The 23880-nt window shown below is 48.8% G+C and overlaps 1 protein-coding gene across 6 annotated transcripts in view; it reads left to right on the forward strand.

Moving 5' to 3' along the window:
• Nucleotides 1-23880, forward strand: part of ESRRB (estrogen related receptor beta) — a 190088-nt gene that overhangs the window by 137832 nt on the left and 28376 nt on the right. For all 6 annotated transcript variants that reach the window (XM_024348811.3, XM_054666160.2, XM_024348812.3 and 3 more), the window contains one exon: nt 13462-13578. In XM_024348811.3, coding sequence (XP_024204579.1) covers nt 13462-13578 — 117 coding nt within the window. The remainder of the gene's footprint in view (nt 1-13461; nt 13579-23880) is intronic.

Consider the following 23880-nt stretch of genomic DNA (forward strand, 5'->3'; position numbering starts at 1 on the left):
ATTGAAATTTTATGAGAATGTATGCGCTGCTATCCCTGAAGTTTTTTCATTTTAAGCCATAAGTATATGTCCTACACCATAAGGGGAGTTCTTTTTTTATTTGTGTTGACTTATGATCAGGATATCCACAATGTATCAGGTACATACTGCTTTTGACACCCAACACTTGTAAGATTATTTTCCTGGGAATAACTAAATTTGTGTTAAATTTCTTTACTCCCAGGCCAGGCATGGTGGCTCATGCCTGTAATTCCAGCACTTTGGGAGGCCGAGGCGGGTGGATCACTTGAGGCCAGGAGTTGAAGACCAGCTGGCCAACATGGCGAAACCCCATCTCTACTAAAAACACAAAACTTAGCTTGGCATGGTGGCACATGCCTGTAATCCCAGCTACTTGGGAGGCTGAGGTACAAGAATTGTTTGAACCCGGGAGGCGGAAGTTGCAGTGAGCCAAGATCACACACTGCACTCCAGCCTGGGTGACGGAGCAAGACTCAGTCTCAAAAAAAAAAAGAAAAAAAGTTTGTTTTTATTTACTCCCTTTGTAGTGATTCACTCAGGCAAGGAGCATTGATTGCGGTCTTCTTAGGACCATGTGTCTTCCCAAATTTTAGATTGTTGTTAGGTACAAAGTGATTGACTTAATAGCACCTCTGATGTGAGAACTTGTAAAGACTCAAATCATAAGCAATTTTCTTTCTTTTTTTCTTTCTTTCTTTTTTTTTTTTTTGGTTCTTGGGACAGGGTCTTGCTCTGTTGCCCAGGCTCAGTGCAGAGACATGATCATGGCTTACTGTAGCCTCAAACTCCTGGGCTTCTGCCTCAGCCTTCTGAGGAGCTGGAATTACAGGCATGCACCACCATGCCCGGCTAATTTATTTTTTAAAAAAATTGTAAAGCGGAGTCTCTCTATGTTGCCTACACTGGTCTTGAATTCCTGGGCTCAAGTATTCCTATGGCCCCCACCCTAGTGGGCTTGCATTGTAGGGGGAAAGCTGACAATAAATATGATAAATAATGAAGCATGGTGACAGACTGAGACAGGTGTTATGAAGGAGAAAAAACAATGATGAGACCAGAGAGTGACTGAGAAAGGGGGGGGGTCTCATTTAGAAGGAGGATTAGGGAAGGTTGTGCTAATAAGGTGACTTTTAAAGGAAGCTGAAGCTCATCAAGGAATCCTGGGACCAGCGTTCCAGGCAGAGGAAAAAGCCAGTGTGTTTCAGGACAGCAGGAGGGCCAACATGGCTAGTGTCAGTGAGCAAAGGCAAAGTGGAAGGGGCTGGAGAGGATGGGCAAAGTCTAGGGGCCATGGTGAGGGGTGCACTTGGATTTTTTTCCAGGTAGAGTAGCAGCCGTTGACTAACATGTGATACATGGCCATGAGGGGCTGTACGGTTAGGTAAAGCCAGTCTGCACTCCTCCTTGAGTTCCCAGGGTAGATGGCCAACTTCGCACAGGCCACTGGGAGTCTTTTGAGCAATTCCTGGGTCTCTAACTTAAAACAAGAAGGAACAAGTAAGAAAGAGGCCTGGCACAGTGCTTCCTCCATTCACCTGGGGCCCAGATGCAGGCTTGGAAGAAAACTCCCCTAGGAGAGGGGAAGGGGGATGATTGATGGGTTATTCCACCTTGGGTCGCCTCCAGGTCTTTTGTCCTGGAGAATGCAGCTGGCGGATCTGGATCCTGGATCCCAGGAGGCACAAGACAGGGGTGCAGAGACAAGAGCAGGAGAGGGCAGGAGTCAGGAGCTAGGTGCTGGTCCCGGCCCAGTCACTAGTCAACTGGCTGACCTTGGGCAAGCAAGGACTGAGTTCCTCTGGCCTCAGTTTCCTCATCTCTACAAGAAGAGTCCATTAAACCCACAAAATGTTAGCTATCTGCAGGGCACTGGCAAATGACAGAACAAATCACAATTCCTCTTTTTGGAGACACAGCCAGGATGCCAGTCAGAATGTGGTCAGCCTGTGACTTAGGTGACACATAGAGTCCAGAGAAGGTTTATACCTTCTGGAGGGCAGGGAGGGCTTCCTGGAAGAAGGGACACTTTCTCAGAAGTGGAAGGTAAACATGCTTGGCAGCAAGAGAGGAGGGGGCTCAGTGGTGGATGATGGGATGGGAAAACAGAATGGCACTGGAGTGCACCAGGCTTCACAGGTCATGGTAAGGAACAGTTAAGTAAGGAGTCATATTTAAGATTTGAGGGCTATTTAACCAGGCTTAGAATCTCAGCTTCACAATTTCTTAGTTGTATCACCTTGGGCAAGTGACTTAGCTTTCCTGAGCCTTAATGTCCGTATCAGTAAAATGTGAATAGTTCCTGCCCCTACAGTGTTATTGCAAAAATGAAATGAGACATGCATGTGAGGGTGTAACTAAGTGCCTGGCACATGAAATAAATAGTATTTGTTTTGTTAGTTGTGCTTGGCAATGGGAAGTCATTGAAGGCTTCTGAGCAGGGAATTAATCAGATCTCCTTTCAGCAAGATAATTCAGGCAACAATAGGAACGATGATGTGGAAGCAGGAGAGGCTAGGGGCTGGGAGCCCAGTGAGGAAGCAATTTTATTTTATTTATTTATTTTTGAGACAGAGTCTTGCTATGTTGCCCAGGCTGGAGTGCAGTGGTGCAATCTCGGTTCACTGCAGATTCTTCTGGGTTCAAGCGATTCTTCTGCCTCAGCCTCCCCAGCAGCTGGGATTACAGGTGTGGGCCACCATGCCCAGCTAATTTTTTTTTTTTTTTTTTTTTTTGTATTTTTAGTAAAGACAGGGTTTCACTGTGTTGGCCAGGCTGATCTTGAACTCCTGACCTCGTGACCCTCCTGCCTTGGCCTCCCAAAGTGCCAAAGTGCAGGGATTACAGGCGTCAGCCACTGCGCCCAGCAGGAAGCAATTTTTTTTTTTCCCCCGAGATGGAGTCTCACTCTGTCACCCAGGCTGGAGTGCAATGTCATGGTCTTGGGTCACTGCAACCTCTGCCTGGGTTCAAGTGATTCTCCTGCCTCAGCCTCCCGAGTAGCTGGGACTACAGGTACATGCCACCACACCTGGCTAATTTTTGTATTTTAAGTAGAAAGGGGGTTTCACTCTGTTGGCCAGGCTGGTCTTAAATTCCTGACCTCATGATCCACCTGCCTTGGCCTCCCGAAGTGCTGGGATTACAGGTGTGAGCCACTACATCCGGCCACAGGAAGCAATTTTAACAGTGCAGTTAGGGCCGTCCAAACCAAGATCAGGGCAAAAGGGCTAGAAGGAGAAGTTAGGCTTGAGGAACTTTCAAAAGTGGATTCAGGCTGGGCACAGTAGCTCACGCTTGTAATCCCAGCACTATGGGAGGCAGAGGCGGGTAGATTACTTGAGGTCAGGAGTTTGAGACCAGCCTGACCAACATGATGAAACCCCATCTATACTAAAAATACAAAAATTAGCCAGGCGTGGTGGCTATAATCCCAGCTACTTGGGAGGCTGAGGCTGGAGAATCGCTGGAACCTGGGAGGCAGAGGTTGTAGTGAGCCGAGATCAGGCCATTGCACTCCAGCCTGGGCAACAGAGTGAGACTCTGTCTCCAAAAAAAAAAAAAAAAAAAAAAAAAAGGTGGATTCATTATTAAAAGGATAGTGACTGGATTGTGGACGCTAAGGGAAGGAGGACTCTTAGATTTCTAATTTAGGCTACTAGGGAGATGGCAAGGCCATTAGGGGGAAAACATAAATACCCAGAAGGAACAATTTCGTCAGCTGGGAGAGTCAGGGTGGGAAGGAGCATGAGATAATGGATAAAGTTTTGGACATATTGAGTTTGATCAGTTCACAGAGACCCTGGAGAGTTTGGAATTACAGCCCAGAAGCAAAATCTTGAGTGGGGTTTTAAGTCTAAGGAGAGCCTCTAAGACTGTGGTTCTCAAAGTGTGGCCCTCAGGCCAGCAGCAAAGGCTACACCTGGGAGCTTGTTAGAAATGCAAATTTTGGACCCCACCCCAGACCTACTGAATCTGAGACTGGGGGGCAAGGCCCAGCAAGCTGATTTAGCCTTTCAGGTGAGCTTCATTCAAGCTCAAATTTGAGAACTGGTGTTCTAGGGAAAGCTCTTTAGAAGGAGAAGGGTTGAGGGACCCTGCCGAACAGAAGGCGCATAGGAGGGGCCTTGAAAGGAGATTGAGGAGTGCCATATTTCATCAGTTCTAAGACGCACATTTTCTCCAAGTAACATCTCTGAATTGGGCTGCCTGTCACAGTTACCATTGACCAGGTGACAGCCGTTCCCTGGTTGTCACTGCACTCAAATGCACCTCAAAAGTTGCAGAGTAGGGGCCAGTGGCCTGAGACAACAGTGAACACTTTCTTAACAAAGCCCTTGATAGTAGAGAGGATGAGTCTGTGAAAATAACATGAAAACAATGACTGATCAAAAATGATTCAGAAGAGTTTGAGATGTTTTAGCAATATTTTAACCAATCTGTTTTTCTCATATTTTCTCTTATGTATGTGTAAGAAGGCTACGGGATCAAATCAAATCTGAAAAAAAGCTCTTTTTTTTTTTTTTGAGACTGGGTCTCGCTCTGTCACCCAGGCTGAAGTGCAGTGGCACAATCTCTGCTCACTGCCGCCTCAGTCTCCCTTCAACCTCCCTGGGCTCAAGTGATCCTTCCACCTTGAGCCTCCAAAGTAGCTGGTACCACAGGGGCATGCCACCACACTCGGCTAATTTTTTGTATTTTTGGTAGAGATGGGGTTTCACCATGTTGTCCAGGCTGATCTTGAACACCTGGGCTCAAGTGATCCACTGGCCGTGGCCTCCCAAAGTGCCTGGATTACAGGTGTGAGCCTATTCAGTGGATTCTTTTTTCTTTCTTGACTGATGGGTAAAATAATGGTACATCTTACCACTGAAAGCATCTTAGTTCATTACAAACCAGGCGACTAAAAAAACAAAAGAAAGCAAGTACTCCAGAGTTGATTAAATACACATAGAAATAGTCAGAGATGTTGCAAGAGTCCCTGCAGAGAGAAGGGAGATGAAATCTAACAAAACAGCCTGTTTTAAGAGGGTGGCAATGGGTGTCTGCTGCTTCAGGAAGGACCAGGAGGAGAAAGACCAAGAGGAGACAATTGCATTTGGTAGCTGAAAGGTCACTGTTGTGGAATTCTAGGATTCTCTGGGTGGGGGCTCTTGCTTTCGATTCATTTGCATTCATTATCTATTCAACAGATATTAATCGATTTCCAGGATTGAGATACTGTACTTGAGATACAGAAATGAAAAACATAATAATCTCCATTCCCAAAAAAGCACGCAGTTCAGAAGGGAGGCCCACAGGTACACCTGTGATTATGAAACACTAAGGTAGCTGCTTTGAGTGTGGGGATGGGGTGGTGGCGAGAAACATGCGAGCCTATCTGGGGCAGAAGGGAAGAAAGTGTCACCAAGGAGGCCATGTGAGAGCTGTGGCTCCAAGGATGTGGAGGAGCTGGCCAGGAGGACCAAATGAGGAGTTTCAGGTAGAGGGAGGTATGGGAGGGCTGGGGGCTCCATGAGATCCATGAACTATTATACTTACTGACAGTTCAGATCTGCTGGAGCCTACAAACTGGAGGCCTCAGTGAGAGGGGATTAGGGTGGACAATTTGGAAATGGTCAGATCATAAAAGGCCTGGTAGGCTTTGCCCTGGAGTTTAGATTTTGTTCTCTGCTCTGGGTGGCAAGAGTTGGAGAATTTCTTAAATTTATACTTTAAATTTATTTCTAATTCTTTTCAAAATAAGGTATACAAATAGTTTAAAGAGTATAAAAGAAACATAACTTTTAGGCCAGGCACAGTGGCTCATGTCTATAATCCCAGCAATTTGGGAGGCCAAGGCAGGCGGATCACCAGGAGTTCAAGATCAGCCTGGCCAACATGGTGAGGAGTTTGAGACCAGCCTGGCCAACATGGTGAGGAGTTTGAGACCAGCCTGGCCAACATGGTGAAACCCCGTCTCTACTAAAAATACAAAAATTAGCCAGGTGTGGTGGCGGGTGCCTGTAATCCCAGCTACTTGGGAGGCTGAGGCAGGAGAATTGCTTGAACCTGGGAGGCGGAGGCTGCAGTGAGCCAAGACTATGCCACTGTCCTCCAGTCTGGGCGACAGAGCAAGACTTTGTCTCAAATATATATATATATATATGTTTTATAATGAAGGATCACAGTCACTGGCCCTACCCATTCTCCTCCCACTCTAATTCACAGTTAACCATTTAAAAAAAACTCTCTTCTATCGTTTAGTAATATTGTAATCTTATAGCTATATTTGCTGACAGCAATTTTTACCTTCTTTCTTGACTTGCTGTTATGGAAGATGAGTTAGCTCCAATTACACAACCCATCCCAACACACACACACGATCATCCCGCTGTCCCAATATGGTAATATCACAAAATTTTCTATTTTGCCTGTTGCCATTTCCTTCTTGACATGTCCTTGACTTTTCTCGTGGGTTGTATTCCCTTTTTTCTGGATCCTACCTCTTCCTCTTTTTAGTTCTTTCCTTCTTTGGGGAAAGCATGTAGTTCATGGGCGTCCTTAAAAGGTATAGGAGAGGTAAAATCGGCAATACCTTGTATATGTGGAAATGCCTCTATTCCATCCTCCAACCTTCACATTAGATTCATGTCTTGGCTTGGTACAGAATTCTAGTTGAAAATTAATTATTCTCAGCTGGGTGTAGTGGTTCATGCCTGTAATCCCAGAACTTTGGGAAGCTGAGGCGGGTGGATCACCTGAAGTCAGGAGTTCGAGACCAGCCTGACCAACCCGAAGAAATCCTGTCTCTACTAAAAATACAAAAATTAGCTGGGCTTGGTGGTGCACGCCTGTAATCCCAGCTACTCAGGAGTCTGAGGTAGGAGAATCGCTTGAACCCGTGAGGCGGAGGTTGCAGTGAGCCGAGATCACACCACTGCACTCCAGCCTGGGCAACAAGAGCGAAACTCGCACACACACACACACACAAAAAAAAAAAAAGAAAGAAAGAAAGAAAAGAAAAGTATTGTCCCTCAGAATTTGGACACCATTGCTGCTTTGTCTTGTAGCTCCTGCTGCTGCTATATCTTGAGTCTTCAATGCCTGACACTTTCTGAGGTTCTGCAGTGTGGCTAGCTTATTTCTTATCTGGATCCCTTGCTTTAGCTACCTAGGTTTCTACTTTCCTCATTCTCTGAGACAGTTCCCACTCCCATCCTGCCAGTTATTGGATTTTTGGGATGACGCATAGACAGGTGTGCTCCATGTGCCATGATGGGCCAGAGAACCCATAAACTTGTCTGGGAAAGTTATTAACTGACCTCCAGGGGGCAGTGTGGAGGATAGATTGGAAAGGGAAATGGAGACAGGCTAGTGCAGGATGATGGTCGCAAGGGGTGATGAGTGTGGAACTAGGACTGTTGCAGAAGGGAGGGAGGGAGCAGGTATCAGGAAGTAGGATGAAAAGGATCTTAGGGGTAGATATGGAAAAATCCAGGAGGCCCCTTCATTTCTGACAGGTTGCAGGTGGCTAGTCGTCCCTTTGATGAGACAAGGGATACAGTAAGAGGAACAGGTTGGATGAGGATGGGTTCAGTTTGAGAAAGGTGAGGGCCCAGGGGACCTCCAGGTAGACACATCAGCAGGCAGATAGCTATAAGGGCATGAGCACTGGCTGCAGATCATTGCCAATTTCGTGATAGTGGAAGCCAGTGGCATGAATGAGATCATCCAGCTCACGGGTGAGGGGGAGGATCAGGAGAGCAGAGGGCCCTGGGCAACGCAGAGATGAAAGGGATGGTCCCTGTCTCCAGAGGTGTGTAAATAAGGGAGTGGAACTGAGTGACCATCACCCCAGCCCTTTCACACCAGCTGAATAGAGTGGTACCATTTGAGCTCTGTCATTAGCCAGCAGCCTCTGAGCCCACAGGTCCCCGAGAGCTATTTGTCCGAGCTTAGCAACCCCCTTCCTGAGCCTGTGGCAGGGCTGCCCTGCTCCCTGCAGCTGTTCCTGAACAGCTGATGGGGATGCCCCTGGGATTTCCTTCTCTCCGGGAAGCACAGGATCAAAGAGAGCTGATGGTGGTGGTTACCCCTCTGCCTTAAGGTCACGGAGAAGTCCAGGTCAGGTTCTACCAGTGCCTGCCTCCTTCCCACAGGCACCGGCAGCATCCACTCTGAGGTCTAGGGACCGGAGGCAGACCTTAATGTTCTCAAATATCACAGTTGGTGGCTAGCCTCAGATCCAACACCTAGAAAAGACTTACCCTGGAATCCTTTGGTTGTCCCTGTAAGACAATCTTGTCCAACCTGTGGCCCAGGATGGCTTTGAATGTGGCCCAACACAAATTCATAAACTTTCTTGTAGCAGGATGAGTTTTTTTTTTCTCATCAGTTATCGTTAGTATATTTTATGCATGGCCCAAGACAATTCTTCTTCAACGCGGCCCAGGGAAGCCAAAAGATTGGACACTCCTACTGTAAGATCTGCCTAAATATAAAAATAAGCGGAGCAGCTGTGGTGGCCTGTTTGCCAGTGCCTGCACTTCACTAAGACCTTCGTATGCTTTCTGTCACTGAATCTAGGGAACTTTTATTTTTTATGTATTTATTTTTGAGATGGAATCTTGCTCTGTCACCCAGGCTGGAGTGCAGTGGCATGATCTCTGCAACCTCTGCCTTCTGGGTTTAAGCGATTCTCCTGCCTCAGCCTTCCGAATAGCTAAGATTACAGATGCCCACTACCATGCCTGGCTAATTTTTTTATATTTTTGGTAGAGACGGGGTTTCACCATGTTGGCCACACTGGTCTCAAACTCCTGATCTCAAGTGATCCTACTGCCTCGGCCACCCAAAGTGATGGGATTAGAAGTGTGAGCCACTGCGCCTGGCCTGAATCTGGGGAACTTTTAGATAAGAACTTTATGAGATGGGGGCTGTACCCGTTTCACAGATTAGGAAACTGAGGCTCAGAGAAGTTAGGTGATGTGCCCAAAGTGGAGTCTGCACCTGTCTATACTGAATACACTCCCAGGTTAGAACCTGGAATTTATGCTAACCATTGGCTATGTCCCTGTCCTGAGAGAACTCATCCCCAAAACTGCCACACCTCAGCTGCACGTGTGTGTGCTGCCAATGTCCTATCCCTGTTCCTACACGCTCCTAGGCCCGCCTCAAGAGACCACAGGAATTCTGATGAATTAATCTCATCACTTTATCGAGGAGGCACTTAAAAAAATTACAAAGCAAGGCCGCCAGCCTGGCTTTGCTGGCAGCTAGCCGCTGGGGCCATAAAATAAATGGAAAGGAACCAAAATAAATAAATAATTAGGTCTCTTTCTCTGACACACACCAACACACACACACACACATGCAGGCCAACCCCTAAAGGGTGAAGAGCCTGGTTGGGGACTTGCTGTTAGCACTTGGTCGTCTTGTCCTGGGAGAGCACCAGTTCCAGCTCTGCACACACACTTCCTGACTCCTTGCTCTGAGCAGCAGCCTGTGGCCTTATCCTTCCTCAAAAAGTGACAGGTTGGCTGAGCAGCTGAGAGCAAAGCATGGGAAAAGTGAAGAGTGTGCAAAGGGTGTCCCAGGCAGCTGGAGGTATGAAGCCCATGGAGAGCCCTGTGAGCTCCCAGCACAGTGGCTCAGAGCAGGCTGGAGCTGACAGGCTGGGTCCCAGTCCTTACTGTCCCATACCCTGGATTCTGTTCACCTTCTCCTTTTTTTTTTTTTTTTTTTTTTTGAGACAGAGTCTCGCTCTGTCACCCAGGCTGGAGTTAAGTGGCGCGATCTCGGCTCACTGCTACCTCTGGCTCCTGGGTTCAAGCAATCCTTCTGCCTCAGCCTCCCGAGTAGCTGGGACTACAGGTGTGCACTACCACACCTGGCTAAGTTTTGTATTTTTAGTAGAGACAGGGTTTCACCATGTTGGCCAGGCTGGTCTTGAACTCCTGACCTCAGATGATCTGACTGCCTGGGCCTCCCAAAGTGCTGGGATTACAGGCGTGAGCCACCACACCCAGCCCCTCTATCTTACAGATGAGAAAAATCTGTTTACCTCCGGGGTTGCTGGGAACATGAAATCCTCGGGATCTGTAAAGCAGAGCTGTGGCTGCTCCCTGACAAGCATTCGCCAGTGTGAGCTCCCCGTGTGTGCACATTGAGCGGCTGGGTGGCCCAGGCAGTGGGACTAGAGAGGAGCTGGAGTAGGTGGAGGAGGCAGACAGATACAACACAGGGGACATTAATGGGTTATCAGCAGGGAGAAGGAGCGCCTCCCCATGTGGGACCTGGAGAAACAGAGGGTGGAGGGAGCATAGAGAGTCTGTTCTAAGCTGCAAAGCAAAGGCCTGGCGGCCTAGGAGACCATGGAGTTCCAGAAAGTGATAGTTATGCAGAGCGAATGGAGGGAATCAGCACGCTGAGGCTGCAGAGAGAGGGTGGGCCTGGGTGGGAACGGGCCAAATCCTCCAGCGCCTTCTAAGCCAAGATAAAGGCTTGAATGAATTAGCTTTCATATGTGTTTTCCTCCTTTCTGTTTGTCTTTTGAATTTTACCGGGCTTACATGAATATTGAAATTATTCCCCAAGAAACCACCCAAGCCAGAATGCTCTAAGAAATAGGGCTAGACAAAAGCAGGGAGGGGTACACAGAATCTTCATCCCTTCCCCTTCCCATCGCCTTCCAACCTCCAGCACAGAGCATGACCTCCAGCTCCCTCCCTGCAAGAAATGGGATGGGGAGAAAGGTGGTGCCTGCTGGACTTGAGACAGGGAGAGAGAGGGAGAGGAGGAGAGAGGGAGATGGGGAGAGAGGGAGGGAGGATAGCTAGCCTTCACCTGTAGATCTCTGAGGTGCTCCAGAAATAGTTTTCCTCACCAGTAAAAAGGGATGAGAATACTCACTGAGCCTTTGTGAGTACTCGATACAGTTAGGCACATTGAGTAATTTTGCTACCTCAAAGCACTTTGTTAATGGTAGAACATGGTTCATGCTTGTTTCCAGAAAATCCAATAGAAAAGGTTTCCATCCATATCCCATGTGGGGAGGTGGTGACACAGGGAAGCCCAAGGCCACCCTTCTCCCCTACTACCCACCAGGCAACCTCAGCCACTGGGTCAGCACCAGGCGCCTGTCCTCAGGGGGGCAGCACTTCCAATTTCCCCATCCTCCTTGTGAGATACAGGGTGGGACAGGAGATCTGTGTGGCCTTGGGTAACCTGCTTCAGCTCCCAGAGCCTCAGTTTCTTGGTCTATGAAATGGGACACTGATGTGCCTTCAGAGGCTGTTGTGAGGACTGAGGGAGCTGTGCAGACTATGCACACAGTAGGTGCACAATAAATCTTAGCTGCTATTCCTCTGAAGTGGGTAGGGTTTGGTGTGGAGGATTCAGACAGGCAAGCCTCCAGCTCCTCCCTGCTCCCTCAGGAGGTGGGGCTGGAACGAGAGATGTGTTCTAGTTGAGAGATTCTGTTCTGGAAAACCCTGGCTCAGGCTGACCTCAGGGACTTTGGGACAGGAGTCGAAGAGACACAATAACAAAACAGCACGGTGATGTGCTGTTCTTCGTTTGTACGTTCCAGTTACATTTTTTTTTTTTTGAGACGGAGTTTTGCTCTTGTCACCCAGGCTGGAGTGCAATGGCGCAATCTTGGCTCACTGCAACCTCCGCCTCATGGGTTCAAGTGATTCTCCTGCCTCAGCCTTCCGAGTAGCTGTGATTATAGGTGCCCACCCCTACGCCCAACTAATTGTTTTTTTGTATTTTTAGTAGAGACAGGGTTTCACCGTATTGGCCAGGCTGGTCTCGAACTCCGTACCTCAGGTGATCCACCTACCTCTGCCTCCCAAAGTGCTGGATTACAGGCATGAGCCACTGCGCCCGGCCACTCCAATTGCATTTCTTTACCTCCCTCACCTGCTCTCCCCCCATCGCCTTTCCCTCCATTACCAGGCACATTGTAGGTGCTCAATGCATATTCGTTAATAAGAGTCAGCAGGTCAGCATGCCCAGGGCAGATGCCTGTATTAGAAAGGCAGTCACAGCCTCTCCTGACTGGACTGTCAACCCTCCCAGGAAGAGCACTGGAAGGTCAGTTCAACCTAAATAAGACCTCTGTGTTCACACTGCATAGAAACACTTGGAAAACTCATCTGTAAAATGGGAATAGTATTAGTACTTATTTTCTCTTTCATGGAATTGCTATTGGGAGGGGAGGGACTCTGTAGATCAGTCATTCACTGCATTCTACCTGCCTGTCTCTATATTGTGGGGGCTGTGCTAAGTGCTGCTGGACACTGGGGAGCAGCCCAAGGTCTTGGCTTCGTGGGGCCTACAGCTTAAAAGAGCATGGGTTGGGTTTATGGTAGCCATTCTTTTGTTTTATTTTGTTTTGTTTTGTTTGAGACAGAGGCTCGGTCTGTCACCCACGCTGGAGTGAAGTGGCGTGATCTCGGCTCACTGCAACCTCCACCTCCCGGGTTCAAGCAATTCTCCTATCTCAGCCTCCCGAGTAGCTGGGATTACAGGCACACGCCACCACACCTGGCTAATTTTTTTTTGTATTTTTAGTAGAGACGGCGTTTCACCATATTGGTCAGGCTGGTCTCGAACTCCTGACCTCAGGTGATCCACCAACCTCGGCTTCCCAAAGTGCTGGGATTACAGGCATGAGCCACTGTACCCGGCCTGGTAGCCATTCTTATAACCCATGAAAGGAGTGGCCTGAAAAATTTATCACAGATTCCCTCTGCTGAATGAACTCTGCTCATAAAATGACCCCCTCGCATTGAATAGTGTTTAAAGCAGTTGTCCATATGTGGTCTTGGTTAATTCTTCATTTAGTAGATTATCTCACTGTTTTGAAGATGAAGAAATTTCAACTTGGTCAGAGGAAAGTATATCCTCAAGGTTAGCAAAGCCAGGTGGCCTGGGCCCCTCCAGTGGGATGCAGAACCCGGGCCTTGATCCTGGTGGACGCAGAGTTTCCAGGAGGCTTTTCCCACACATTGGGGTCCCAGGCTGGAGGCTGGAGGAGCCTGTGGTGGTGGTGGTGGTGGTGGTGGTGGTGGTGGTGGTGGTGGTGGTGGTGGTGGTAGTGGTGGTCTGCACTAATGTTCTGGTCAGCATAGGGGGCGTTCTCCTCCTGGAGTAAAAGGCCAGCTTAGTGAGTTTTGATGTCCCTGCCCAGGAGTGGCTTCAACACTGTGGGTGGCCATCCTCTGGAGAGTGTTTCCCCAAGTAGCTGCCTGGTCCACCCAGACCTGCCACCTGGAGTCTCCATATGGAAGAGTTCGAAATGTTCTGACAAGCACCTCAGAGCACTTGCTTTGAGAACACTAGGGGGGAGTGGCAGCTCTGGCAAATTAAAATCCCCATCCATCCAGCCCTGCGCTGGCAGGTGGGGGCCCTGGGCGGCCAGCACCCGGCAACCCTCTCTGTGTCTGGTTGCAGGGAACATTGAGTACAGCTGCCCGGCCACCAACGAGTGCGAGATCACCAAACGGAGGCGCAAGTCCTGCCAGGCCTGCCGCTTCATGAAATGCCTCAAAGTGGGGATGCTGAAGGAAGGTAAGAGACCCCACCGAGTCGGGGTTCACTGTGAGGCTCTGCTTGCTGGGGAGTTTTTGTCCCCTGTGAGACACCCACAAGCTGTGGACCTGTGTCCCAGGGTGAGACCCAGTCTGAGCGCCCATCTCCTCCCACACCCTGCCAGCCTGCCACGACGCCCGCATGGCTCTCCTCCTTTAGGGAGGTGGGAATTGGAATTTCTTCATTAAGGATCCTTCCGAACCCCTGGCCCCACTTGGGCCCCAGTGGGCCTGGCACTCTGGGAAGGCCCTCCTTTAGGGGCAAACCCCATGTCTACCCTAGGAGGGGTAGGCTTAAGAGGCTGTTATATCACCTAGCACCCTCAAGGGCTCGGGGGTGAAAAGGACAGACACATTAAGTCCAGGAATGATAAATAATGTTCCCTTCACCTGTGAAGAATGGCATTTGTTTTCTGGTGGGTGGACAGGACATGGCTCTTGCCTTGGGAACGCTGCTCCCTTCCTTGTTCCCTCTCTTCCCATCCTCTCCCTTCCCTCTCCTTTCTCTCCCTGCGTCCTCTGTCTCTAGAGCTGTGCTGTCTAATATGGCAACCACCAGCCACACGTGGCTCCTGAGTGCTGGTCCAAACAGAGGTGTGCTGAGTGTACAACACATGCCTGCTTTACAGGACTTAATAGGACCATAAAAGGCAGTGTAAAGTCTGGTGGTGATCCTTTTAAAAATGTGATTGCATACAGAAAGGCTAATCTTCTGGACATGTTAAATAAAACATATTGTGAAATTAGCATCACATGCTTTTTTGTTTTTTTTTTGTTTTTGTTTTTGTTTTTTTTGGAGACGGAGTCTTGCTCTGTCGCCCAGGCTGGAGTGCAGTGGCGCAATCTCGGCTCACTGCAAGCTCTGCCTCCTGGGTTCACGCCATTCTCATGCCTCAGCCTCCCGAGTAGCTGGGACTACAGGCGCCCGCCACCTCGCCCGGCTAATTTTTTTGTATTTTTAGTAGAGACGGGGTTTCACGGTGTTAGCCAGGATGGTCTCGATTTCCTGACCTCGTGATCTGCCCGTCTCAGCCTCCCAAAGTGCTGGGATTACAGGCGTAAGCCACCGCACCCGGCCTTTTATCTATTCGTTGATGTGGCTACTAGAAAATTTGAAATGACACGTAGCTCTCATTGGGACAACTGCTCCAGATCTCCTCTTCCTCACTTTCTCTACTGATTTGCTCCTTTTTTTATATTAAAATATTATTGATAGAGGCAAGGTCTTGCCATGTTGCTCAGGTTGGTCTCCAACTCCTGGGCTCAGGCGGTCCTCCCACCTCAGCCTCCTAAAGTGCTGGGATTACAGGCATGAGCCACTATGCCCGGCCGATGTTTTCAGTTTGAGGAACCTTGTTCAGTACCATTTTGGGGATGGGTCGTGAGTGTATGTGTTTCCCTGCTTCTCCAGCTTCCAAGGGGAGCCAGTGAAAATTCTTAGAGATCAACTTTTAAGCTCCGGGCCTGGAATCCTTCTAGAAGTGGGAGGAAACAGGAAAAGAGGTGTGTGGGGGTGATCAGAAGGGGCTACAGAGAGAACGAAGGGACAGATTTGGAATCCAGACCCTTCCTGGAGGGGGAAGGCTAGGAGTGGGCTTCTGGAAGCCCAGCCCAACCTTGGGAGCCCCAGGGCACTCCTGCTACCCCCTCTCCCAGGGCCCTCTGAAGATAAGGGCCCAGACCTAAGACGCTTTGTCAATACAACTTGGACCATCATGTGCTATAGAAATTGGACCTTCCACTTCCATTTACCATTTCCAGGTCCCCCACTTCACCTCAGCTCAGCCCAGCACCTGTATCCATAAAACAGAAGCTCTTGAAGCAGGCCCTCGGCGGCCTTTGTGTCGACATGGCACACTGGCTTTTAAAATGCTCCTCATTCAGGGCTTCATTTAACCCCTTTGTGATGGAGTGGACCACTCAGCTCTTAGACAGGCCAGCTGCTTCGTTAGGGGCTCAACCGAAAAAACAGTCTCCTTTCCAGATTAAAAATGGGCTACATCGAGCCCGCGGAAAGGCTGTCTGTTGGTTCATTTTTGACTCTATATAATTTTGGTCTTGCTCCTGGATAGGATGACCCAAACTAGTGGCTGAACTGGGTCCCCTGACTCCTATGTTGGGCCCTTTCTGCTCCTTCAGAGCCTCCTGGTATTCACAGATGGGAAAATTGAGGCAAAAGGCCCATAGAAGCATGCCTGAGTGCTGGTCTCTTGACTTTCTCTCCGTGTGGTGCTGGGAATCTGAGGGTTTCTAAGCCTTGGAGACTCATTCATTCCTCTTAAGCCCAAGAGACAGAGCTGCTTGACCTGTTGTTCTCACATACAGAGCTGGATGTGAGAACAGCAGGTCAAGCAGGGGGCCAGGGGCCACTTGGTCGCAGCGTGCAGCCTCCCTGCCTACTTAACAGTATCCGCGGCACTTAGAGCAGCCAGAAGCCTCATTGTTTTCAATATAGCCCTGAATTTTACAGGTGACAAAATGGAGCCCTACAGGGGCTGGGGTGAGATGACTCCTACCCTCAGTCACACATTCATTTGAGGGGAGCTGGGCCCAGAGGCTGGAACTTTCCTTGCCCTGTTCAGTGTCTGCTCCCCATGGCACAGCACAGGGATGGGGGAGGTCGAGAGGGAACCTCCCACTCAATTCCTGGACCACCTTGTAACACTGAACAGTCTCTTTAGGGGCTATGCACTGCTGGGAAGAGAGAAGGGCACTTTCTAGTGGCTTCCCAGAAAGCAGGAGATGGTGAAGGGGTGCACTGATGGCAGGGAGGGAGGTGGTGAGGCCCACAATTGACCAGTGACCACTCAGACATCCAGACTGGCACTTGTCAGAGAAACGAGGTGGACACTGTGTGTCCCAGGATGATGGTATTGGGGGCTGGGAGGACAGGGGCATGAGACCCCTGCTGCCTCAAGTGGGGAGGATGTTCAGGGGAAGCCTCAGTGTTGACACCCCTGCCCCGCTGCAAATATAGCCCTTTGGTTGATGGTCTTTACCCAGGGTGGCAGCTGGGGCCTCCCAGGCAGACATGCTCGGCCTGAAAAGGCCCTTTAAGGAGCTTTGCCTGAAGGAGGAAGGGACAGCCACTAGAACGCTCCCTCCCCTACTCCCCACCAGTGCTGGCAGGTCCAGATCCAAGAGCGGGGATATGACACAAAGGCTCCTGAGTATGGACAAAGCAGGGAGCCACGTTTAGTTTCTGTCCCCTGCAGGGCCTTGGAGAGATCCTGGGATCTGAAGCTCCGTGGGGACCGACCCCCTTAGGAGGAGCATCCTCCTTCAACAGCCTGGGCCCCTGCCAGGTGGGGGCTCTTGGCAGCTGCCTGGCTTGGCTTTTGTTTGGGTGTCCCTCCTGGCTCTGCAGGCAAGGCCCAGGCCCCCCGAGACCAGCGTGGGCTCATCGCCAGCCTCAGACTCTGACGGGACTCTAAAAGGCAAACTTCACCTTCCCCAGGGCTGCTCTCTGCTTTAGGGTCCCATAGTGGGCCTCTGTTGCTTGGGGGGCTTTGGGGGTCCAGGGGCTTGGGGAGGGCTGCAGACGGAGAGATGTTTGTGCCTCCGCCCTCTCTGCTCCCCTGGCCTGCACGTCTGAACACCACCCTCCTGCCCTCATCCAGCCACATTCTCCTTGTGTTTTATGATTTTTCCTTTCTTAGGTAAAATAATCAGAGATCGTTTCCCAGTTTGGGGGCCCAGCAACAGCCACAGAAGAAATCAGACTTGGGGCTTCCTCTGGCTCTCCCTCTCTCTTAAGACTGTGGCCAGCTCAGGGATCTAAGCTTTTCAGATTCCTCACGTGGCTGGGGACAGATCCTATGGCCACGTCCCTGTGACTTTCTCCCTGGAACATCCAGAGCAGACCATGGAAAACAGGAGATGTCCAAAGGCCTATCTTGCTTTAAGCAAATCTAGTACATAAAAATCTGTATTTTCAGAGAAAAAGTAATTTTTCTCTTTTAAAAACTGAACACGAAATCTGGGTTAGGAGTTGATGGCCTGTGTTCTGCCCCTGGTTATTAGGTATTTTTGCCTGCGTAATTTTTTTTTTTTTCTTTTGAGAAAGACCAAAAAAAAGCCTCACTCTGTCGCCAGGCTGGAGTGCAGTGGCGCGATCTAGGCTCACCACACCCTCCACCTCCTGGGTTCAAGCAATTCTCCTGCTTCAGTCTCCTGGGTAGCTGAGACTACAAGTGTGCAACACCATGCCCAGCTAATTTTTGTATTTTTAGTAGAGATGGGGTTTCACCATGTTGGCCAGGATGGTCTCAGTCTCGACCTTGTGATCTGCCCACCTCAGCCTCCCAAAGTGCTGGGATTACAGGCGTGAGCCACTGCCCCCAGCTGCTGTTTAATATTATTACTCACACCCACATGCTTCCATTTCTTCACTGTAAAACGGGGATGTTGATACCTGCTTTCCATCACCAGGTCAAAGTGGGGACCTGGGACAGATGGGACAGCTCCTCTTGGCAGAATCCACTGTGGGATTGCTTTGCAATGTCAGCTCCCTTGATGCGTTAAAATACTCCAGTGTTGGATTCAGGCTGGGTGCGGTGGCTCACGCCTGTAATCCCAGCACTTGGGGAGGCCAAGGTGGGCAGATCACCTGAGGTCAGGAGTTCGAGACCAGCCTGGCCAACATGGTAAAATGCCTTCTCTACTAAAAATACAAAAATTAGCTGGGCGTGGTGGCACGCGCATGTAATCCCAGCTACTCTGGAAACTGAGGCAGGAGCATTGCTTGAAACCAGGAGGCAGAGGTTGCAGTGAGCTGAGATTGTGTCACTGCATTCCAGCCTGGGCGACAGTGCAAGCCTCTGTCTCAAAAAAAAAAAAAAAAAAAAAAAAATTCTAGTGTTTGATTCAAAGACAACCTCATTTACACTCAGCTTTTCATCAGTCTGCCCCTTGTGTTTGGGGAGGCAGACTGGTGTCTGGCCACCCTGATTTTCTTCCTGGATTTGTTGGCGGGAATCTTAAAAGGCGGCCTTGTCTTGGGCTGGTCCCCACTGTGGGTTCTAGAATCAGGATGGGCAGCTCCCCTGGTAGTCAGCCTTTGCAGCCTGGCTAGGGTGTGGACTGACTCTGGAAAACCACTAGCTGCATTTCCTAGGGGGCTCCCCGAGGCCTCAGTACAGCTCTGGGATTTCAGCAATTCTCTCTAGACAGCCTGTCCCCGCCAACTTCACCTCCTCCTCACCTCACCTCCCTCATGTGACCAGCCTCCCAAGCCCGCTCCATTTCTCCCCCACTCAGCCCCTGCCTGCCTTTCCCCAAGTGTTTTCTAAAAGATATTTGATTTCAGTGAAAGCTGGGCCGACATCCATGCAATATGCTCTCACTTGCTTTGTGCTTGTTGGGAAGGTGGAGGGCTCCTCCGGGGATTCTGGGTAATTGTGTTAGTGGCCAGCTCATGTCAGGAAATTAAAAGGAGGCCCTGATCAGGTTCCCACTGCATGGGATTTAATGGCCTTGTATTTATAGAGTATTCTGCCTCTAGCCCATGCCAGAAATATCACTTTTTTTCTGGCCCTGTGAATGAAGAAAGAGCATGAGAGATGACTTGCCTTTAAAAATTCTTTTTCTTTTCCAAAATATATTAGTGTTTTGAAACAAACCAACTCTTTACCACTTTATAGAATGGTATTGAGCTACAGCCTGAGAATGCCAATGTGTGTTGCATCCCTTTCGAGCCACTTTACATTCTACACACACTGCCCCCCCCAACACCACCACCCCCCCACACACGCACACACACACATACCTGACAGCTCACAGGATCTTCCCAGGCACCCTGAAGCCTTTGGGCCACTCAGCCACAATGACCTCTGGTTGGAGAAGTGTTGATTGAATGAAGACGCAGGAGATGATCTTGTCTGTGCTAAATCGTTCTTACTGTTCCCTGCAGGCTTTTGGATAACGGTCCGGTGGTCACGTAGGCCTGGTTAAACCTCATCTTCACCACTTATCGACTCCTTGGGCCAGTTACTTAAACCCCTGTAAGCCTCCCTTTCCTCCTCCATAAAATGGGAATCATAATAGTGCCTATCTTCATCTTGCTCCCAATCTTCAGGGAAAGCTCCTAGAGTTATACTGTGAAGTCTGATTGTTGATTGGAGATAGATATTCTTCATGTACAAAATGGATTTTCTTCTGTGATCCAGAGGCAATTTTGAATCTCCCGTAGCCTCACTCCCTACTCTTGTAATCTTGCTTCACATTTTCATGAAAAAATAGAAAGTCAAATGGGAAACATCTTACCCTCCTACCATTGAATCCACAAACCTACCAGTTTGTGCACCTGTTTTCTGCCTTCTTCTTGGTAGAATAGAGGTATTCCCAATCCTGACAAACGCTGGTCCCCCTCCTGCCCTTCTGTGCTCTGAATCGCTCTCTTCTTTACCAAGGACTTCATTCCTTTATTTATTTATTTTTCTGAGATGGAGTCTCACTCTGTTGCCCAGGCTGGAGTGCAGTGGTGGGATCTTGGCTCACTGCAACCTCTGCCTCCCAGGTTCAAGCGATTCTCCTGCCTCAACTTCCCAAGTAGCTGAGATTATAGGCATGCGCCACCATGCCCAGCTAAGTTTTTGTATTTTTAGTAGAGACAGGGTTTCACCATGTTGGTCAGGCTGTTCGTGAACTCCTGACCTCAAATGATCTGCCCGCCTCAGCCTCCCCAAGTGCTGGGATTGCAGGAGTGAGCTACCATGCCCAACCCCTTACCAAGGACTTCATTCCTATAGTATCTTCTCTGCTTCCAGCATCATCTAATTCTCTCTCACTACTGGATCATTTCATTAGCACACAAGTATACTTCTGTTCTCCCATTATGAAGACAAAATTAAATTTATTTTTTAACTTTTAAAAAATGTTAAAAAAAATTTTTTCACATTAAAAAAAAGAGACAGGCTGGTCTCAAACTCTTGGGCTCAAGCAATCAACCCACCTTAGCCCCTCAAAATGCTGGGATGACAGGGGTGGGTCACCACGCCCAGCCAAAAACAAAATTAAATTTAAAAAAATCCACAACTATATTTTGTCCCTTCATCTCCATCTAGATATTGCTACCTGATCCTACTGTCTTTCTCAACAAAACCTCCAAAAGGAATTGACAGCACTTGCTATGTTCATTTTCTTGTCCCATTCACCCCTTTCTTTAAAAAAACTTCTTTAAAAAGTAAACATTGAATAGATCCAGAAATACACTTATAATATAGTACATTAGGTAAAGACTAGGCTGTGTTTTTTGTTTTTGTTTTGTTTTTTGTTTTTTTGTTTTTGTTTTTTGAGACAGAGTCTTGCTCTGTCACCCAGGCTGGAGTGCAATGGCACAATCTTGGCTCACTGCAACCCCTGCCTCCCAGGTTCAAAAGATTCTCCTGCCTTGGCCTCCTGAGTAGCTGCTATTACAGGCATGCATCACCACGCCTGGTTAATTTTTTGTAATTTTAGTAGAGATGGGGTTTCACCATGTTGGCCCAGGCTAGTCTTGAACTCCTGACCTCAGGTGATCCACCTGCCTTGGCCTCCCAAAGTGTTAGGATTATAGGCATGAGCCACCGCTCCAGGCCACGCTAGGCTTCTAAAAGAAGGAGACTCCCTTTTTCCCTCCACAAACCAAACCAAACCCCAAAACCACCCAGAAGCCTAAGCAGGATAGCGGTTTCATTCCCGCTCATTTCTTACATAACAGTCAGAAGGTCACAGGCAATCCCAGACTGGCTGGCAGCTCTGCCAAGCTTAGCATGTGGCTTGCCCTTGTGGACCCCAGTTCTTCCCATCTCACAGACATCTAGAAGGAGGAAAAGCTCCATGTGAAGGGCTGGACCCTAAGTAGCACACATCTGTTCTTCCCACTCACAGCCCAGGGCCACACTTTTCTGCCAGGGAGTCTTGGAATTGTAGCCATTATCTGGGACGCTGTGTACCCAGCTAAAACGTTGTTGGTATGGAAAAAGGGAATGACATATTTTCAAATACAAGTATTGTTTTTTTGTGGGGATTTTGTTATTGTTGCTGTTTTTAAAGAGACAAGGTATTGCTCTGTGGCCCAGGCTGGAGTGCAGTGACATGATCATAGCTCACTGTAACCTCAAACTATTGGGCTCAAGAGATCCTCCCCACCTCAGCCTCCTAAGTAGCTGGTCTACAGGCATGTGCCAACATGTGGGGCTAATTTAAAAAAATTTTTTTGTAGAGACAAACGTCTTGCTTATATTGCTCAGGCTGGTCTCGAACCCCTGGCATAAAGCAACCCTCCTGCTTCAGCCTCCCAAATTCTTCCCTAGATATTTTAGACCTGAATATCTAACCACCCTATTGGCATTGCCACTTGTGTCCTTTATGAGACATCACAGATTAAACATGTCTAGAGAGGAACTCTAGGTTTGAACCATTCCTCCTTCTACCGCTTCCAGTCTTTCCCATCTCAGGAATGGTGATGCTAGTCACCTATTGCTCAAAAGAAACCTGGAGGTCATCCTTGACTCCTCCCAGGTCAATGTCCAAAGTGTATTTTAGATTCTCCTACTTTTCTTCATCTCCATGGTCATGACCCTGGTCCAAGGAAGCATTGTTTTTTCCTGGACCACTGTGACAGTTTCCTAACTGGACTTCTGATTCCACTCTTAGTCCTGTTTAATCCCCCTAGCAGTGATCTTGTTAAAGCACTGGTAAGATTCTGTCATTTTGCTTTACATCAATCAGTGGCTCTCCATAGCACTTAAAATACAATCCAAACACTTTGCTTTGGTCTTCGAGACCTTGCGTGGTCTACCCACTCCCTACCTCTTCAGTATCATCTCATACCATTCCTTTCCTGTCTGTTCACTCCTACCCACTCTGCTCCAGCCTCCCTGGCTTATTTTTGACCCTCAAGCATGACAAACTGTTTCCCATCTTAGGACTTTCAGGGCCTTCCCTCTGCCTGGAATCCTCTCCCCAAAGCTGGCTCCTTCTTATCCTTCCGACCTCAAGTTAAATGTTATCTTCTCAGAAAGGCCTCCCTATCCACTCTATTACTTGCTATCATATCCCCTTGTATGCTTCTTCATTGAACTTCTTTCAGTCTGACATTATCTTATTTATTTATTTGTTTATTTGCAGACGTGTTTGCACTGGCTGCCTCTAACACAGTTGTTCTTAATTCAGGCTCCAGGATGGCAAGTTGCCTTTAGTTGCACTCAGCTGGAGTGCATGATTGAAAGGCTTCTTAGGCAGTGTCTGGGATCAGCAGGTAAGAGTGCCATGATTGATTAGCAATGTCTGCCACAGACTAAGAAATGGAAGGCAGGGGCACAGGTGATAAGTCTTTGCCATGCCTGATCTGGTCAACTGAGTTTCAGCGATTTGACCAAGGCCAGACAGCTAGTTAATGACAGAGCTGGGTGGAATCTAGTCTCCTTGGCTATGTGGAATTCCTTCTAAGAAGCCTATTCGAACCTCACGGTTGATGCCTTGGCCAGTAGTGAAGCCTGTAGCCCTTTCTCAAAGGGGAAAAAAGAAAGGAAAGGAAAGGGAAGCTGGGCTGAAATAACTTCTCTGTGTCAGGCGTACAGTTTTGGAGACTTCTTGGCAGTTGGGAATGCAGGCGTAACATAGTTTTGTCAAAATGCCCTTGGGGACATGGTGGCATGGTAAGAAGTGTCTAGAGGAGCCCAGCATGATAGCAGACACTCCTTTAATAGGCAGAATTCTGAGAGCTCATCACTCACTACCACTTATCCACCGCAGTGCCCGGAGCCCACAGAGCAGCTGGCAAAAGCCCCGGAATATTAGGTGTCATGTATGTCTGTTTAGCTACAAGGCTCTCTCTCTCTTAGCTTTTAGGAAGTCAGGTGTGAGGCACTCTGCCTTTACGGTGTGTCACTGGGGTAAGAGGCAGCCCAAATGAGCCATTGTGTCTGAGGCAGCAAGGCAAGCTTGCCTGTCACCCAGAAACCCGCACAGGACAGGTGGCTGAAGGAAGTCCAGTGTATACAAGGGTTGTGGCTGAGAGTTCAGGGCATCGCACTGGGCTGGAATGCCCATCAGCATGCCCACACAACTTCCAGAACCTCAGGGGCTCATGATACCCACATCACCTTCTGGGTGGTTTTCTCCTCCTCCTGGAGATGGGTCAGCTATAGTTTGGTAGAACCTACAGGCAGGGAGTTCACCCCCAAGTTTCCTGGGAAGAACACTGGCCACATAAAAGTATTGAAAAAACAGGTTTAGCACAGTGCTCCCCAGACCTGGCACATAATTAGAATTAGTAGAGGAGCTTTGGAAAAATACT

Source organism: Pan troglodytes, chromosome 15 (assembly GCF_028858775.2).
Source record: "Pan troglodytes isolate AG18354 chromosome 15, NHGRI_mPanTro3-v2.0_pri, whole genome shotgun sequence".
Classification (NCBI taxonomy): Eukaryota; Metazoa; Chordata; class Mammalia; order Primates; family Hominidae; genus Pan; species Pan troglodytes.